Here is an 18,808-nt window from a genome sequence, read left to right as displayed (position 1 = left end):
TTCCCCTGAATTACTTGGATCCACAGGATCGACAGAGGCATGCCATGAAGAAGGAAGTAGGTTAAAAAAAAAAAAAGAGAAAAGAACGGCTCACAAGTAAATAGGCTTTGTACATTGCCTGGTCACAGTAATACATAGATCCTTGTTAGACCTGCCCAGTAACAAGCAAAAAACAGCAATAAGATGAGCAATAAGATGAGCAATGAACTAGGGAACCATCAGTGGATGGTATTCCTAGGGGATCTTCATTAGGGCCAATAGTTAATTAGTGCCCAACAGGCATTTCTAGACTCTTGGTTTTTAGCACAAACAATGCGCAACTGTAATCAACTGCCAATAATCCCTGAAGTATTTGTTGTTGGGAAATTGCATTTTCCTAGCATTCTGTTCCCTAGCCCACCCCCCAACTGCAAATCGCAAGAACTGTATGATAGCACAGTTGATGCTTCCCAAGAGTGATGATGCTCACAGCTCCACTTCACCTTTGCCTCCTGCTCAACTCCATGCTCTACTCAGGTGCATCCCACCTCATCCACTCCCTTCAGCTTTCTCTGCTATTCCCGTTTATAGGAATGCTTTGTAAACAAACACAAGATCTTCATGACAATTTGCTGACTGTTTTGTAGCAATGCTTAAACTGCTCCCCAAAAAGGTAAGCCTTCAATTAGAGGTTTAATTCTACAATGCATACTAAAGCCTTAAGTTTTACAAGTCCTTGGAAGAAGTGGATTCTATTTGAAGATAACCCCTTTTGACATGCATTTTGCAGTGTTAAAGCTTCAGAGGTTGGGAAATCCCTCCTTCTCTCGTGTCATTTTATATTCCTTTTTATATTAAGGTTTTTAAATCAAGGTATACAAGAACTTCCTTGCTTTAGCTACCAAGAAAACACAAATCCATCCCTCCACCATGCCAGATAACTCGTCCACCCTTCGTATTTGACTGTTGTGCACTCCCACCCTCTCTATCACTACAGCGCACATCTCCACTGAAAATGGTAAAACAAAGCCCACCAAGTTCATCTCCCTATTTAGTGAAACTGACATCATTTGCAGAAAGATATTCCTCTCCCACCCCAACTTCTCATCCATTTCACACACCAACTCATGTTAATTTAATGAACAAGAAGGAATGCACAAAAATAAAAATAGACGGGGGGGAGTGACAAATCACATCTTTTAACATATTGAAGATGATTTATCCTAACACCAGAAATACTCTTCTTCAGGGGAGTATGCTAGAATGACAGGCAGATGGTTGCTAGTCAACTTCAAGCACTCTTAGATGCAACTTAGTCTGGATCCATTTCAATCAGGTTCAAGCCTAGTTTTGGCATGAAAACTGCCTTGGTTGCTCTGTGGAATGACCTTTTCCAGGGGAGACACAGGGAAGTTAAACTCTGTTGATTCTCCTGGACTTCTCAGTGACTTTCAAATCTACTGATCATGGTATCCCTCTGGAGAGGCTGTCCAAGTCGGAGGTAGAGGGAGCTGCTTTTCAATGGTTCCACTCTGATCTGGATGGCAGATTCCAGAAGCTGGTGTTGGGGGATTTCTGTTCGACTCAGCATTTATGCTTTGGAGCCTCGTAGAGTTCTATTTTATCCCCCATGTTCAAGATCTACACAAAGGTGCTGAGGGAGGTCATCCTGAGATTTGAAGTGGTTATGTGGACGACTGTGATGCTTCTGCCATAGATTCTAACTTCTCCAGCCTCCACCCGATGAAACTGAGAAAAAACCCCTTAGGACGTCTGCCTCCATTGGGTCAGTTGTCCTCACTGATACATACAGCTTCAGCCCCTTTTACTCTCTGGGTTAAAGAGACACCCCATATGCCTAATTGGTTCCCTCTACCCAATATAGGAGAAGTAACAAGGAAATATGTTTTTCTAACAGTAGCGCAATAAGACAAGCCAACCTGTGGGATTTTATAGCTACAATAAAACAAATACAAAATTATTTAATAAAAGAGAACTTAAGTATTATTAGTAATCCATCTATGCTTGGTTGTAACCTACCTACTCTACCCCTTCTAAATACTATTCCCCAAACCCCACTCACTAGATGTTGCTTCCTCAATCCTTAAGGCCCTATCTGATTTCTAACTATCAGTTCATTCCTTTTATAACCTCAGGTAGGATTAGGGCACTAGCTTCGGGGGTGCTTAGGGAGATGGAGGGAGGTATATTTATTATTTTAAAGCTTTATTATTAGAAGGGGTAGAGTAGGTAAGGACTTAATAAAAACCTGAAACAAGAATTTTATCACATAAAGCTCAAACCACATTGAAACATCTTATACCTTGTAAATAAAGTTTCAGTTTTGATTTGCAAACCATGCTTTTCTTGGTCTCATTTGTTACAGAAAAAGGGTTAGATGAAGCTATGAAAGAAATAAGCCACAGTCTATGAATTTACACCCACTCATACACAAAAATCAAAGGTTCTCGCCTCATGAGGAGGATGTTGGCAGTGTCATAATAAAGGTTTATAAAAATGGTTTCTATTAAAAAAGGGAGACAAACACAACAGTAGTGGTTGCTGGGGTTTTAGTTGATGCATTCCTTCCACACACACTCACTCTAAGGTATTACCTCAAGGAAGAGGTTGGGAGAATATAGAGGTACTGAAATTCTGGAGCTAGAATCAGTACTTGGTGTTGTAAAAATATTTATGAGGAGTGATGTTATAATAATCACAGGTGGGGGAAGGGCAACACATCACAGCCACGTATAATGTTAACAAGTAATAAAATAAATAAAACTAGTTTATGATCAATAAGCCAGATTTTAATATCACTGATCGAAGTAAAAGCATAACAAATCTATCCGTTAATGAATATTTCACAAGTTCTATCTGAATGGAAAAATGACTGGAATCCGAAGAGATGATCAGGCTCACACGAGGGACTTGGACTAGCCTAGTAGAACTATTTATTGTTCTTCTTTCACCAATAGACCTCCATTCCAAGTCACAACTATCTGCTTTTGAAACTCCCCTCAGTTTCCAAGACAGTTTGCCATTCAGGAGGAGAGGGGGCAGCTGCTGTTCAGAAAGTGAGTCTATAGCCCCTTTGCACACTGAGAACTATCACAGTTCTTTGTATTTTGGCTAATAAAACAATTCTGAAATGATAAAATAATGTAAAAATTGCATAGCATGGCATTCAAAATACTTTAATAAAAATAAATACCATCAACTGTTAGTTGTCTCTTGATAGCCAGCCTACCATTCTGAAATATGTTGCTACTTAACAATGATATTACTGTGATATCACCCCTACCGGTGTCATCATCTTTGTTACTATGCTGAATTTAGTCTCCAGATTCTTAGCATCCTCCAAAGGAAAATCCCAACTGGGCAGCTCAGGCTGATCAGGGGTCTCCTCGCATGCTAATGACTGGCCAATCTTATCATTTGCTTGTTCATCTGCAGGAACAACACAGACTATATTACAAGACATGCACACAACGTGCACATTCAAAAGTCAGAATTGTCCGTTCCTAAAGTTCAACTGCATGAAAGGAAGTTTGCACTCAATAACCCTATATAACAGAGATAGTGCCAAACTACACATGCTAGACATGTGTTTAAACAAGTGTGCTTAACCTGCCTGCTTTCATTTTGGTGAAAAAGAAGTAATGGGGCTTTCAATCCCAAACACTCCCAATCTAGAGCCCTGTGCTGATTTTCTGCTGACCCCCTACCCACCCACCCCCAGCTGGTATTTGATCCCAAAGGTGCATAGTGGCCAAGAGCCATTTTCAGCAGAAAACTGGGGCAGGGCTCTGATTTGAGTCCTCCAAAATAAAAGCATCCAAGTTAAACACACTTGGTGACTTGGTATCCTGCTCAACTCTCTCCTCTCATAATACTTTAGTCCTATTGCTCTGTCAACTTAATAGGTGGTGACAGTTAGCAATTCACTGGGATATTTTTAGGTAGTTTATTCACAAATATAAAGTTGTGGCAGACACCCATTTATTTCAGTCTCCCTAATGACCACTTGGGGTGCCAAGGTAAGGAATCTCTGAAGGGCCCGCAGGACATCACACTGTGAATAAGTAAATGTCAAAATCTCCCTGAGCTGTCTAAACAGAGATGAAAAAATAAACGATGGACTCTTGATTTCCAGAGTGGAAGTGCCTACATGCTGCACTTTTTCTTTAAAAACAAACACATAGTATACTGCATACCAAGGAAGCCACTATAGGGGGCCATCAACACATCCCAGCAGCAAACTTATTTAATGGCATACAAACAATGGTCCATTACTTGTTCTTTAGTAAAGCAGAAATATTCATATACGTATGAAGTGTAAGACATGCAGCCTTATACCTTAATACTTATTCTTGCATTATTCTTGCATAGTAAGCATTCAGATACTTCAAATGCAAGCTTATATTACCAAATTATATAAAGGAAGCAATCCACACAGCTGCCTTGGAAGAATCTGCAAATGCAGTGTCCCCACTTACCACCTGTGAAGCACTGTGAATCAATGTCAAAGATAAGCCAGTCTTGTTCCCCTTCTTTGCATTCAATCTGGAGAACATCACTAAGGGCACCAACAAGCTCCACCAGGTTTAAGAAACCCAGCTTCCTTACTGGCAAAGTTTCTTTAAAATGCGCCTAGATGAAAAGAAAATCTTACAAATCAAAGAATGCTTGGGAGTGCCCTGCAGTATTTTCCCCCATCGCTTGACTTGCAGTACTTATACTAACAGCGATTTAAAAAACTAGATACTTTGGCTAACAAGTTCCTAAAAAGATTTAGCTTGAGCAGTGATGAAACTGACTGGTCCCAAAGAATGAGGTAAACTCTTGAGCTAAATTAACTTTCAATAGGAGATTTTTATGAAAATTGTCTGTGAAAAGTGAAAAGCGTCTCCATTCTCACCCAGAAAAAATAGCCCAGTAAAAATTACCACAATTTGTATTGCCCACCACCGTTGATCTAATCGGAACAAGTTTTAGCCCAAATTGAGATCATTTGCACAACTGTACAATTTTAGCTTTAGGCAGAAGAATCAGAAGAAAGGAAACAGTTCCAAAAAATAGAATGAGACTATGTAGCTCACACATTGCTCCATCTCAAAGTGAAAGGGAGGCCGCAATGGCTCAACACAGATATGATGCCAAAGAATAGTTAAGACAGTTTAACTATGGCTGGCAAACTATGATGTTTGAACTGACAGGCCACAATTTACAGTCAGCCAACAAGTCAGAATCAGAAACCATGGTCCGAAGTGGCTTTTTAAACCAGGGTTTGAAGTGGTGTCTGAACTGACAAACTGATAATTATGGCCATCACTCCACCTCCAGAGGCTGATACACCATGGAGATGGAAATGAACGTATGAAGCAGAGTGATGAGGATAAAAAACAAAAGTAGAGAAGCAACTCTAAGCCACTGTTTGCCTATTATATGTTTTGAAGCTCAAACTGCAATTTGGCAGTTTGCCCCTACTAGCTGACTCTTATTCCAATATTGGTTTCAACAAAACACACACATACAGAGCAAAAGGCAATAAGCCAAGGAAAGTTCACGTTAACACCACTAACTAAGGGAGAAAACGTACCTCAAATTCACCAGGTAACTTAGAAGCAAGCAAGCCTTCTGGGTGTTGTGATACAATCTAAATTAAAAACAAACCAACCAGAAATTGATTGTTGTGCCTACTTAAAAGTTCAGCCCAAACAGTGGATTAAGAATGTTGTGCACAAAATGAATTCTGGTATAAAATATCTGAGTATTTATGAATTGCACTCAAGCCAGAATATTTATGTTTCACCATCTAAAACATTTATAATAGAAAAACATCCTGCCACAAACACTGAGCTGGTTCACATGACATGACAGCCCACCATGGGTTAATTCACCAGTGGAGCTTGTTGTGCCATGCCAGGCCCCCACCTTCCCATGGGTTGTCATGTTGTACGAACCCAGGCGGCAGGGGTTGTTTGAGGGTTATCTAACCCTCAAACAATCCTTGCCACCTGGGTTCGCACAACATGACAACCCATGGCTAACTAGGTGCTTGCAGGCACCCAGCATGACACAACAGCCCCCATGGGTAAATTAACCCAACGTGGCCTGTTGTGTCATGTGAACCAGGTCACTATATACTACTCTGTACATAACTGCATGCAATTTGGCTACTCTACAATTTCACAAATTTATAAAGCACCTATAAACTTTCTAGAATACAAAGCAGGTGGTCCGGTAGAGGGGGACAAGGGCTGGTTTTTAAGTTAAATTCCTTGGGACAGTATCCAGCATTGCCGAAGAGCCAGCAGGACCCACCACTTATGCAACAGGGATGTAGCACTTCAGACAGGAACCAAAAATGAGTGGGAAAGCTAGTTTCTGGAACATGCCATGTCAGTGGTGCTCACATAATGGGGCAGTGGCCCCACTGGATTGCTACCCTTAGTTTCCAATCCTGGTTTGCATGGCAAGTGAAAACCAGAATTTGCCAGACAAACTGGCAGACCATTGGCCTCACACCATGAAGGGTTTGTGTGCATAAATCACAGCATGGTGGGAAGAGGAAGCATGCAAGTTTGAGGGTCCTTCAAGGCTCATTCAAACAGCATCAGCCCTTTGTCTTAAAAGATTAAGTTAAATTACCTTAATCAAAATACTTACAGTTTTTATTTTTTCCTTGAGTTCTGAGCTGACTGTCCCTCCAGGTCCTTTCTGGGCAAGTACTATCTTCATCTCCTTCTCTAACTTTGGAGGGGGGTGGGGGGGAATCCACAGATAACCAAACAGTGAGAGGGAAAGCCAGTGCATGCAAATTGGAATTCATTTTTGCAAGAACTTGCATTTCAGGTATTTTATGAATATTAATGTAAATGTTACAAGAAGCTTCAAAGTACTACGACTCCCAGCATTTCCCAGCCAGCTATGATACGTTGGCTGGTGAATGCGGGGAATTGTAGGACTTTTTCTGTCTAAACATGCGTAAGACTTCACTCTTAAAGACTATAATTTAGAATGTGATTGGTACATCCAACATGTGACTGGAATGTGATTGGTAATGTAATGTAACAAGTTATACGTCCCACCACTAATTATATAGGCTAGTGAAGTCTAATTCACCAAAACCCTGACTTCCAGAAATTTCCCTTCCTTTACGTTAGTCTTAGGAGGACCTTTATAAAGAAAGTTAACTGAAAATATTTTGAGCAATCTCACAGAATCTTTTACTTTACCACAGGTAGTTAATAAGTCTCCTAGTCACTACCAGAAACTAAAAATTCCCTCAAGGAGCCTTGATGGAAACTAGGGCCTAAATCCAATTTACTATTAATGGAAGAAACTGCTGCGCTAATGGAGCTCCGCTGCTGTTTCCTGATCAGCAAACAGTTGCGCAAGCACTAGCAGACCACTTTGTAAACCTAAGATGTGCAAGTGATTGCATGACTGGAACTTTATTTAGATTCTCCCCTTGTGTACAGTTGGGAACTTGGTTTCCACTGATGGAATGCCATTCGCGCTAACAAAATGACACCACTGCAAACAACCCTAGGCCAACAAGGTAACATCAGAACAGCCATGCTGGATCAGGCCAGAGGCCTATTTAGTCCCAACATTCTTTTCACACAGCAACCAACCAGCAGCCTGCCCACAAGTAGGACATGAGTGCAATAGCACCCACCTGGTTGTGTTCCCCAGTGACTGCTGTACTGCATACTGCCTCTGATACTGGAGGTAATATAAGGCCATCAGGACTAGTAGCTATTGATAGCCTTATCGTCCATGAATCTGTCTAACCTCTTTTCAAGCCATCCAAGTTGGTGGCTGTGATGTTCCTGCTCTGAGGTTATACCTTTTCCAGCTTCCACCTGTTGAAACTGAAAAACCCCTCAAGATGTCTGCTTCTACTTTTGGTCAATTGTCCTCACTAACCCACAAAGCTTCAGCCCTTTTACCCTGGGTCAAGGAGACACCCAATATGATTAATTGGATTCTTCTACCCAGTACAGGAGAAGTAACAAGGAAATAGGGTTTTTTTTTTAAATCTGGTAGAGTAATAAAACAAACCAACACATGGGGTTTTGTATGTATAATAAATACCGTACAATTGCGCTCATTTCACATGCCAGCAAGGTTATGCTCAAAATCCTACAAGCTAGGCTTCAGCAGTATGTGAACCGAGAACTACCAGAAGTACAAGCTGGGTTTCGAAGAGGCAGAGGAACTAGAGATCAAACCGCCAACATTTGCTGGATGATGGAGAAAGCAAGAGAATTCCAGAAAAACATCTATTTCTGCTTCACTGACTATGCTAAAGCCTTTGATTGTGTGCATCACAACAAACTCTGGCAAATTCTTAAAGAGATGGGAGTACCAGACCACCTTACCTGTCTCCTGAGAAACCTGTACGAGGGTCAAGAAGCAACAGTAAGAACCAGACATGGAACAACCGATTGGTTCAAAATCAGGAAAGGAGTACGACAAGGCTGTATATTGTCACCCTGCTTATTTAATTTATATGCAGAGTACATCATGAGAAACGCCGGGTTGGATGAATCACAGGTCGGAATTAAGATTGCCGGGAGAATTATCAACAACCTCAGATACGCAGATGATACCACCCTAATGGCAGAAAGCAAAGAGGATCTAAAGAGCCTCTTGTTGAGGGTGAAAGAGGAGAGTGCAAAAGCTGGTTTGAAACTCAACATTAAAAAAACTAAGATCATGGCATCTGGCCCCATCACTTCCTGGCATATGAAAGGGGAAGAAATGGAAGCAGTGACAGATTTTATTTTCTTGGGCTCCAAGATCACCGCAGACGGTGACTGTAGCCATGAAATTAAAAGACGCTTGCTCCTTGGGAGGAAAGCTATGGCAAACCTAGACAGCATAGTAAGAAGCAGAGACATCACCTTGCCGACAAAGGTTCATATAATCAAAGCTATGGTTTTCCCAGTAGCAATGTATGGCTGTGAGAGCTGGACTATAAGGAAGGCTGAGCGCCGAAGAATCGATGCTTTCGAACTGTGGTGCTGGAGAAGACTCTTACGAGTCCCCTGGACTGCAAGGAGGTCAAATCAGTCATCCTACAGGAAATCAACCCTGAGTGCTCATTGGAAGGACAGATACTGAAGCTGAAGCTCCAATATTTTGGCCACCTAATGCGAAGAGAAAACTCCCTGGAAAAGACCCTGATGCTGGGAAAGACTGAAGGCAAAAGGAGAAGGGGACGGCAGAGGAAGAGATGGCTAGATAGCATCACCGATGCAATGAATATGGACTTGAGCACACTCTGGGAGAGAGCGCAGGACAGGAAGGCCTGGCGTGCTATGGTCCATGGGGTCACGAAGAGTCGGACACGACTGAACAACAACATGTATAATAAAACAAATAAAATGTATTAATCACAAAGAAGAGTTATACATACTATTAATAAATATATACTTGTTTCTAACTTACCTACTCTACCTCTTCTAAATCCTATTCCCGAAACCTCGCTCACTAGACGTACACTCCTTCAATCCCCAATTCTTGTCTGACCATTTAACTGTCAGTTCATCTATCTTTAAATCTCAGAATACTGACTCTCACTCACAAGCCCCTCCCACCTTTCACTCACTCTCTAACATTCTATTAACCCTAACTTACCTGGATCACATTTTACAAATTCCAACACATACATTTATATTAACAAGCATATGTTACAATGGCCATCACTACATCTTGGGGCAGTGAATTCCATAGTTTAACTATGCTATGTGAAGAAGTACTTCCTATTATCTGTCCTGAATCTCCCATCAATCAGCTTCATGGCTCTAGGATTATCAGGGAGAAAAAAGGTATCCCTATCCACTTCCTCCACACCATGCATAATTTTGTACACCTCTATCATGTCTCCCCTTACTTGTCTTTTTTCCTAAGCTGAACAGTCCCGGAGGTTGTAACCTTTCCTCATAGGCAGGTTGCTCCAGCCCCTTGATCATTTTGGTTGCCCTTTTATGCACCTTTTCTAAAACTATAATATCCCTTTTGAGGTGCAGTGATGGACAGTATTCCAAGTGCAGTTGCACCACAGACTTGTAAAAGGGCAGTATAACATTAGCAGATTTTCAATTCTCCTTTTCTAACTGTGTCCAACATGGAATTGGCCTTTTTCACAGTTGCTGCACAATGTATCAACGTTTTCATCGAGCTGTCCACAACCCCAAAATCTCTTTCTTGCTCAGTCATTGTCAGTTCGGACCCCATCAATGTACATGTGAAGTTGGAATTTTTTACCCCAACATAATCACTTTACACTTCCTTATACTGAACTACATTTGCCATTTTAATGTCCCATCTCCCAGTTTGCAGAGATTCTTTTGGAGTTTTAACTAAATAATTTGGTGTCATCAGCAAACTTGGCCAGGTCACTGTTCACTCCTAATTTGCTGAATATTACTAGGCATAAACTTAAGTCTTTAGTTGTTGTTTTTAAAAAACACACTGGATATGCTCAATCCTCTACATATCTACTCAGAAGTAAGTCCCAAGAGTTCCATTATTTTCGGGCAAGTGTTTATAGCATTGCTGCCTCAAGTGCCAAGTGAATGTTTATCCATTATCAAGTCAAAACGTTCAGGCAAGAACCCTCCTGTTTTTACAAAGCAGTCTGCTTTTTGAACCACATTTGCACTGATCAAAACCCAATAAACTAAGGGAACAATTCGAAGGCTGCTTCCAGACAGGTGGCTCCTAGCACAACTAATGGTTACTCTTTACTGCAAGCTACAAGTGGAATTTCAACTGACTTCCACACAATCAAGGGTACTGCACTTTTTCTGTGTGTATATCCTGCTACATTCCACCCATGTAGCAGTGGAGATGGTTTTATTCCAGAGTATGTTTAATGCATTTTGGCCTATCTTCTGTACCATTTTAAAGCTACTATTCATATTTTACTGTTGATTGTATGTGTGCTTATTGTTCTACTTTTGTTGTGAGCCACCTTGAGTACACTTGGTGTAGAAAAGTGGTATAGGGATGTAATGAACAAAATAAATATATTTCTGTCAAAGGGTGCACAAGGACTTGTTCCTTTTTTTAGCCTGCCTCTAATTAGACATAAAAAGCATTATTAAGTGGAACCATTTCCTCTCATTTCTTTGCCCACTTTAAAGCAGATTTTTCTCAGCTTTGCTAACAAGATCTAAGAAGTTAGGATTTAAAATCCTGATATAGAGACATTCTGCATGAAGTTAAAGAAGAGCAAGACAGCCAACACAATACAGTATGTCCATAAGTATTCTCAAACTCATTATCTCATAACTATCTAAATGAATCTTTCCTTAGCTCAGCCACCTTCAGAGAGCAATACTTCGACTACTTACTTGTTTCATCCCCTCGTCAGTTCTCACCAGTGGGGTTTCCACTTGTTCCAACTGCACTTGCGAAATATCCAATTCCTGATTTGGGGTCAGACTTTGGTTATCCACAGGCAGCATAGGGGTCAGAGAGGGTGTCTTCACTGCAGGTGCTGGCACAGTAGTAGGCAAGGTCTCCTTTCTTTTCTCTGGTAGAGTCACCACTTTGCCTTAATAACAACAAGAAAGGGGTTTCAGCTCTCACTTGACCAGTTTCTATTTGCCTTAGGTAGCTATGTTGGAAGACTCACAGGAGCAAGAAAATCTCAGTTTCAGTCAACACTGAAGTACAAAGCCAGACCCTTACTGTTATTTATCACTTGCATGTTTAACCAGCATGTGTCTTAGAACAAGGATGAGCATTATACTGCTGATAAAGCATCACATTCCAGGAAGGGAAAGGTAGTTTATTGTCAGAGTTGTTGTGAATACTAATTTTACGATGGCTTTCCCCTGAGTTTCGGGGTGGGTGGGGGGAATACATTAGCAAATGCTGCAGGAAAAGTATGTGGCAATAATTTTGCAGCAACATTGCCTTGAATAGACTAACAGTGTAATACTATGCATGTTTACTCAGAAGTAAGCCCTACTGAGTTAAATGGGACTTACTTCCAGGTAACTGTGCTTAGGACTGCAGCCTATTTTTGTCAAAATCAATGCATCTGACACAAACACCCTGCCCATCCTACCTCTTCCTAAGCTTACTGAGATCTGGGACAAACACATGCCCTAGCCTAAATCAATCATCTAGTTGGAATGTGTTTATGTATGGGTATATATACATACAAACATATAAATTCTTGTCCACAACAATATGTGCAACTTGCAGTTGTGTGTAAGAATCTATGCAACAGAACTAACATTAACGATTATCTAATACAAGTAGATTATCTTTGTCTCACACCCACTACTCTAACTCTCTTGCTTGGCAACAAAGCCAGCCTGGCTCTGCAGATATTAACTTAAACTGGAGCTGAGAAGCTCCTTTCTTGGAATGTTGCCGGCTTGTTCCTGCTTGTTGTCTGTGAGAGAGACAGAGCATATTCTCAGAAAGCAATTAATTCCACCACCACCCCTGTGACTACTTGTCTTCCAACAGCAGATGATTTCTCCAGGATCCCCCCTGGTAGCAATACCACTGCCCATGAGGGCTGAGGTACAGTTTGAGAATCTAGGACTTAAGTTTTTCACTGAAAGGGGAAAACCATAACATTGTTATTGGGTGGGCACTTCTATGTGATCTTAGTGAGTAAATCAAATGAGGATGCAACAGTGCTAAATAAGAAGTACCCCGACCCCCATCTGAATTTAAGCAAACACTGTCTTACACTCTGGCAGCTTTTCTGGAAGTTTCTTAAGGGACGGGTTCTTTTTTAGAGTCAACAGGGAGCCTGCCCTTGTTTGCACAACTGCGATGATATCCGAAGCTGCATTCAGCACCTCAAACATAGAGAAGAACCCATAACGAATAAATTCAAATGTCCGTCCAAAGCGCCTAACAAAGGCTTTGTCAAAATCTGACAGCAGGACAGGGGAAAAGCTCAGCAGCTCCTTCAGCTCACTTTTTATGACAGCTGGCAGAGTGGGAGGGACCTGGCCTCGCCGAGGTAAGCTTAGAGAAATTTGGGGGTGCCAAGGCAGGCCAGACCAAGATGTGGAATGAAAAGAGAAATTCAGCCTATGCCTGGAAGGCTGTGGCTTAGGTCTGTTCTTCTTCTGTCTGGCAACCAAGCTTGCAATTCCCTTGGTGGACTCATCTGCAATAGCTAAAAGACAAAAGCCAATATGGTTAAAGTGACATGTTAGCAATACTCTCCCTTCCCCCAGCACCTCTTTCTTTTGGCCAACCTCTTACAACAGAATGCTGAATAAAGCTAGTTATCGTAATACTGGTACACACATTCTGGAAACATATGTATTTTCTCAACTCTCCAGACCACAAGCTCATCCTCTCCCCTCACCCACCCCAATGCCAGGATTATTGAAGTGCATGAAGAGAAACTCCCACACCTTTCCATTTTGTCTCATGTGTGATGTCCTCCATCTCAAGACTTACTTCACTAGCTATTACAGTTAAACCATCCACCCCTGACTATTTGTGGTTCATTTTCCTCCTCCCTCTGACTTTTTTGTCAGATCTTTTAGACTGTAAGCCTGAGGGCAGGATCTGTTTTATGACTCATCTTTGTAAGCTACTCTGGGAGCCTTTTTCTGCTGAAGAGCAAGGTAAAATGCATTAAATAAATAGTAACATATGTGAAGGGAAATGCCCACAACTCTCAGTTCTGTTAGATGCATAGTTTGACTTGCTTCCTTCAGACGTTCTGGCTGCTATTATTAGGTAGACATACTGCCCCTAGTTTCAAATAAGACATTAAAATCTGCTGTGCCCATACTGCTGAAGTAGTTGGGATGTCTTGGATGATGCGTGTCCAAATCTCAACTTTCTATTAGCTGCTGGAGTACCTTAATTCTGATACCCCAGAGAGTGAAGCAAGGTCTAAGCTCATTAAAATATATTAAGCACCACTGTTGGCTTTCAGATTTTATCACCCCAGGTCTAAAAACTGGTTCATATTTAAGCAATGTATTTATGGAATGCAAACAAATCAACACTCCGCCGGGAAATGCAAGGTTGCAAGCATGCCCTTGACTGTGTTATGCTCAGAGAGCCTGTGAAATCTTATATCAAAACTACAGGGCATATTTACAACAGACAACTCTTTGGCCAACTTCAATTCCTTGTTGTACTGCCCAGCTTATCCTCCTTGTGTGCTTGCAAAACATAACTTCCACCTTATGGACATTTCCCCTGCTCTTGCCAGACTAGTCTCAAACCCACCTTTGAGGATAACACTGCCGTCTCCCTTAGGGCATACGTTAACAACATCAGGCATATCCTGCACCAGTTCCATGATGGAATGGTAACCCAAGGCACGAAATGGAAGCTGTTGTCCTATCATAGATTTGTATTCTTCTTCTAACTGGGAAGGTGTGAGGCCTTCCTTGATTGGCGTTAGGAGTGACCTCACTTCCTTCTTCAATGAGTTCATCAGGTGTTCTTGATCTGACATGTTTACACTGAGGGGGTGAAAAAGACAGAAAATAAATATTGTTTTGGGTGAAAACAGGGTCCACAACCACCAGAGAACATTATCACCTGGTAGACAAGGGAGAACACAGCATATGAACTGAAACAGAGGAGCACACAAAGCTTGTACTATAAACCAATGCAGCAGGTCACTCTTGGGGACAAAAAGCCCTGGAGGGGAGACTCAAAGTTCCTTGGATGGATAGGATCTTGAAGCAAGTGATGCTTTCCACCCTTACCAGCCAGATCTAGATGGACTGAATATCCCTCGCACAGGATTTTCACTGATCCACATAGGATTCATGTGGGTGGCTGAACCCTCACTGCCCCATCATCACAGTGCAATTTGGGGGGGAAAGGAACTCAGAAACAGATGCTGCTTTGTTCATATGGGGGTACCCTATGCATGATTTTAGGAGAGAGCTGGAAATCTATTCTTTTTCTAATGCCAGCATTGGGATAGTTTCCCAAACCACAGAGCATCGAATACACCAATAACATGCTGGCTAAACATAATTGCTTGCAAGGAGGTCTGCACGCTCCCCTGTGGAACAGATTTCTTCTGGGTTAGGAGCCCTCAAAAGGTAGAATAAGTTTTAAAGCACACTTGTCCCAAGCTCAGAGAAACACAACCACAAAACAAACCCACACTTAAATCTGAGTGAACTGGGTATAAAGTTATTTTCCTTCCCATCCCTCTTCCCCTGCACTGACAAACACCAACATTCAGACTCCTAAAAAGCAATACTGGCAAACACCATAGGCACAATCCAGCCAAAGTTAAGTTCCTTTATGTTCTCTCCCACTGAAAATTGATAAACATGTGCTTAACTCCCACACTGAGATCAACTGAACATAAAGATGTTTAACATTGCCTGGATTGTGCACGTAAATGCATTCAACAACCACTGTGACTGTTATGAGCTGGTAGTATTATGATTTAGGGACTACAAAACATTCCTGGCTTGGTGCAATTTACTTTTTCACTATCCCATGGGTGGGTGGTTCAGCAGGAAGAGAAGATGAGTAAACAGAAATTGGTTAACGTATCTTCCCTGATCATATGGCTAGAATCTCATCAACATGTCTTGGGGGGGGGGGGTAAGAGGGGCGAGTCTTGCACAGGAGACCATCCCAAAGGTTGGTGGCACTGCTCCCACCATCATTTGATCTCCTCTGCAATAACTGCCACATTCTTAGTCCAGTTTGAGGTGACTGGCCCTTCTGCATCCTAACAGATTATATAGAACATTACATAAAGCAGTGCAGCATTAAACATAAAGAAGCCTACAGATTATTCTCATGAAGAGCTAGTAACCTCAACCTGGATGTACATACTTTTGTGAGCTGGCTGATAAAGGAAGGAATATGCACGCTTTAAAAAACAGAGAAAAGTCCTACATGAAAGGCACTTAGAATTTGTACAATACCTGTGATCACCTCATGCAATATCACCATATGTACATGAAACATTTTACATCATGTATATCTTCCAGGTTAAACCATATCCATGGAAATAATTCTGTTTAGGAAATTTAGTTAATTCCGTTTCTATCCCTCCCATTCCCAAGGTCTTGGGAGAGCTGAACATGTTACAAACAAAATAGCTGACTCAATTCAGGCTACCCCATACTACACCTCTTTAACCCTGGTCAAGGAATGCCAGTCCACATGAACATGACATGTGAAAGTTCTCCAAAACCTTCTCCCTAACCCTGAGTTAATGCAGCTTACTTCTAAGTAAGCATGGATAGACTTGTGCTGTGGGTCTGAAGGAAGTTTGTTGTTGTTGTTCAGTCGTTGCGTCCGACTCTTCGTGACCTGCCTAATTAAGAACGTAAGAAGAGCCCTGCTGGATCAGACCAAAGGTCCATCTAGGCCAGGATTCTGTTCACACAGTGGCCAACCAGCTGTTGACCAGGACGCCCACAAGCAGGGCATGAGTGGAACAGCACCCTCTCAGCCACATTCCCCAGCAACCGGTGCACATTTTGTGAACCACCCAGACAGCTTCGGCTTTGGGGCAGTATAGAAATATAATAAATGAAACTAAATGTAATAGGCTCGCTGCCTGAGGTACTGGAGGTAGCACATAGCTTTGTCACAGATATGCCAGTTCTCTATGTGGTCTGCTCGGGTGGGTGACTGCAGACGCGCCCAATGCTGTGACCCCCCTCCCCGAGCGCGTCTGAAGTGGAACAACCGCCCAGCCACAGGTTTGCCAACTCCATGAGCGCTAGACCATTCTTGCCTGGCCTGGGGTTAACCGCCCCCTCAGCCAACCGAGACACACGCGCACACACACCTTATTTATATAGGTTTTCTTGCCCTCCAACACTTACAGTCAACCCTCTCTGACAGAAGGTCCACCCGCTCTAACATTCACACACTACCAAACACACGCGTCCCTCCCGGCCTGCGCGCCCCTCCGCCCCGCTCGACGCGCGTCGCCTTCACAACCAACCCGCCCGCGAGCCCAGCTGCGCACGCGCAGAGCGTGAACATGCGCGAACGGCACACGCGCGCCCTTTTCGCCACGACGACGACGACATTGAGGGAACTAACGACTCCGCCCACCCCCTCTGGTTTCAAAAACCATAGAGAGCAGTGGGAAAGAAGGGCTGCGATTATAGTTTCCCTCAGCAGCGGGAGGCTCACGCTGCCCCCTAAGGGTGGGAGGAGCGCACTGCCTAGGACCGGCGACCTTGGCGTAGCAATGCGTGGCCGCCCAAGCTTCAGGGACGGAGGGGAATAAATCTAGGCTTAAACGCACGCCGCGCTACCCCCAGCTCTGAGGGAAAACGGGTCCCAGCATCACAACAAACTACAATTCCCAGGATTCTAAGCCTTCCATGAGGCCTTAACAGACACGCAGGAACTCAGTTTTCTCTCTTGAACAGAACCGGAACCTCCGGCCCCCATCCGGCTATAAATAAGTCCAGCGCCACATAGTGGCTGAGCTGTAGGATCACGCCATTCTCAGAGGGCGATGCCATGACAGTTAAAACTGGTACACCAATAACACACCTGTAGCTTAAACAGAGGTGAAGACTCTACGTAAGAGGATGTAAAATTCGGAGCAGCAGCTCGTGCTGTTGCTCATATAACGTGTGTCTGTGTGTGCATTTAAAAAGCAGGTTTCACCAAGCTTCTTGTTGTTTATTCGGTCAGTCGCTTCCGACTCTTCGTGACTTCATGGACCAGCCCACGCCAGGGCTTCCTGTCGGCCGTCGCCACCCCCAGCTCCCCCAAGGTCGAGTCCGTCACCTCCAGAATATCATCCCTCCACCTTGCCCTTGGTCGGCCCCTCTTCCTTTTGCCTTCCACTTTCCCTAGCATCAGCATCTTCTCCAGGGTATCCTGTCTTCTCACGATGTGGCCAAAGTACTTCAGTTTTGCCTTTAATATCATTCCCTCAAGTGAGCAGTCTGGCTTTATTTCCTGGAGTATGGACTGGTTTGATCTTGCAGTCCAAGGCACTCTCAGAATTTTCCTCCAGCACCACAGTTCAAAAGCACAGCCTTCCTTATGGTTCAGCTCTCACAGCCATAGGTTACTACGGGGAATACCATTGCTTTAACTATGTGGACCTTTGTTGTCAGTGTGATCAGAGTTAGTCTCTGCTCTAAACTATTTTATCAAGATTTGTCATTGCTCTCCTCCCAAGAAGTAAACATCTTCTGATTTCCTGGCTGCAGTCAGCATCTGCAGTAATCTTTGCACCTAGAAATACACAGTCTATCACTGCCTCCACGTTTTCTCCCTCTATTTGCCAGTTATCAATCAAGCTGGTTGCCATAATCTTGGTTTTTTTTAGGTTTATCAAACTGGGCACCACAAAAACCAAATGTATTTACTTAATGCAATTGTGCATGCTGATATTCTTGTCAGACTGCAATTAGAATAGAACCATATTAAATTCAATTTATATTTTTAGGAAATATAAAAAAAAGATTTAGCATTTACTTGTAAACCTGCCACTTTGTTCTCACCCAGTTATTTTCAATTTGGGGACAGCTATCTTCAGATCAGTGGCATTGCCATGGGTGCCTGCAGGACTCAACAGCAGGCCAGCATTCCTAACAATAGGAATGGTGGAGAAATCTGCAATGGATTCAAATGTGTTCAGATTTATATGAAACCAAACTGTGGATTCTGCAGTTGTTTATTCGTTCAGTTGCTTCCGACTCTTCATGACTTCAGGGACCAGCCCACGCCAGAGCTTCCTGTCAGCCGTCGCCACCCCCAGCTCCCCCAAGGTCGAGTCCGTCACCTCCAGAATATCATCCGTCCACCTTGCCCTTGGTCAGCCCCTCTTCCTTTCGCCTTC

The 18,808-nt window shown here is 42.8% G+C and overlaps 1 protein-coding gene across 16 annotated transcripts in view; it reads right to left on the bottom strand.

Annotated features, from left to right (window-relative positions):
• TDRD5 (tudor domain containing 5) overlaps positions 1 to 17,062 on the bottom strand; it is a 34,766-nt gene extending 17,704 nt beyond the window's left edge. For 4 of the 16 annotated variants that reach the window (XR_014790403.1, XR_014790407.1, XM_084851251.1 and 1 more), the window contains exons 1-8: positions 16,943 to 17,062; positions 14,230 to 14,468; positions 12,716 to 13,153; positions 11,355 to 11,557; positions 6,652 to 6,735; positions 5,582 to 5,638; positions 4,479 to 4,632; positions 3,284 to 3,429 (exon numbers count right to left, since the gene is read on the bottom strand). Coding sequence is in view for 12 of the 16 variants with exons in the window: in XM_084851251.1 (XP_084707377.1) it covers positions 3,284 to 3,429; positions 4,479 to 4,632; positions 5,582 to 5,638; positions 6,652 to 6,735; positions 11,355 to 11,557; positions 12,716 to 13,153; positions 14,230 to 14,468; positions 16,943 to 16,983 (1,362 nt within the window). In the remaining 4 variants the exon portion in view is untranslated. Of the gene's footprint in view, positions 1 to 3,283; positions 3,430 to 4,478; positions 4,633 to 5,581; positions 5,639 to 6,651; positions 6,736 to 11,354; positions 11,558 to 12,715; positions 13,154 to 14,229; positions 14,469 to 15,908; positions 16,001 to 16,212 lie in introns of those variants that run through there. The other 12 variants (XR_014790405.1, XM_084851253.1, XM_084851258.1 and 9 more) reach the window with 8 other exon arrangements.
• Positions 17,063 to 18,808: the final 1,746 nt, after the last annotated feature.

This window comes from Heloderma suspectum, chromosome 4 (assembly GCF_057233095.1).
Source record: "Heloderma suspectum isolate Gila_16-S chromosome 4, 16-S_ref, whole genome shotgun sequence".
Taxonomy (NCBI): Eukaryota; Metazoa; Chordata; class Lepidosauria; order Squamata; family Helodermatidae; genus Heloderma; species Heloderma suspectum.
This window is presented reverse-complemented; position numbering and strand designations above follow the sequence as displayed.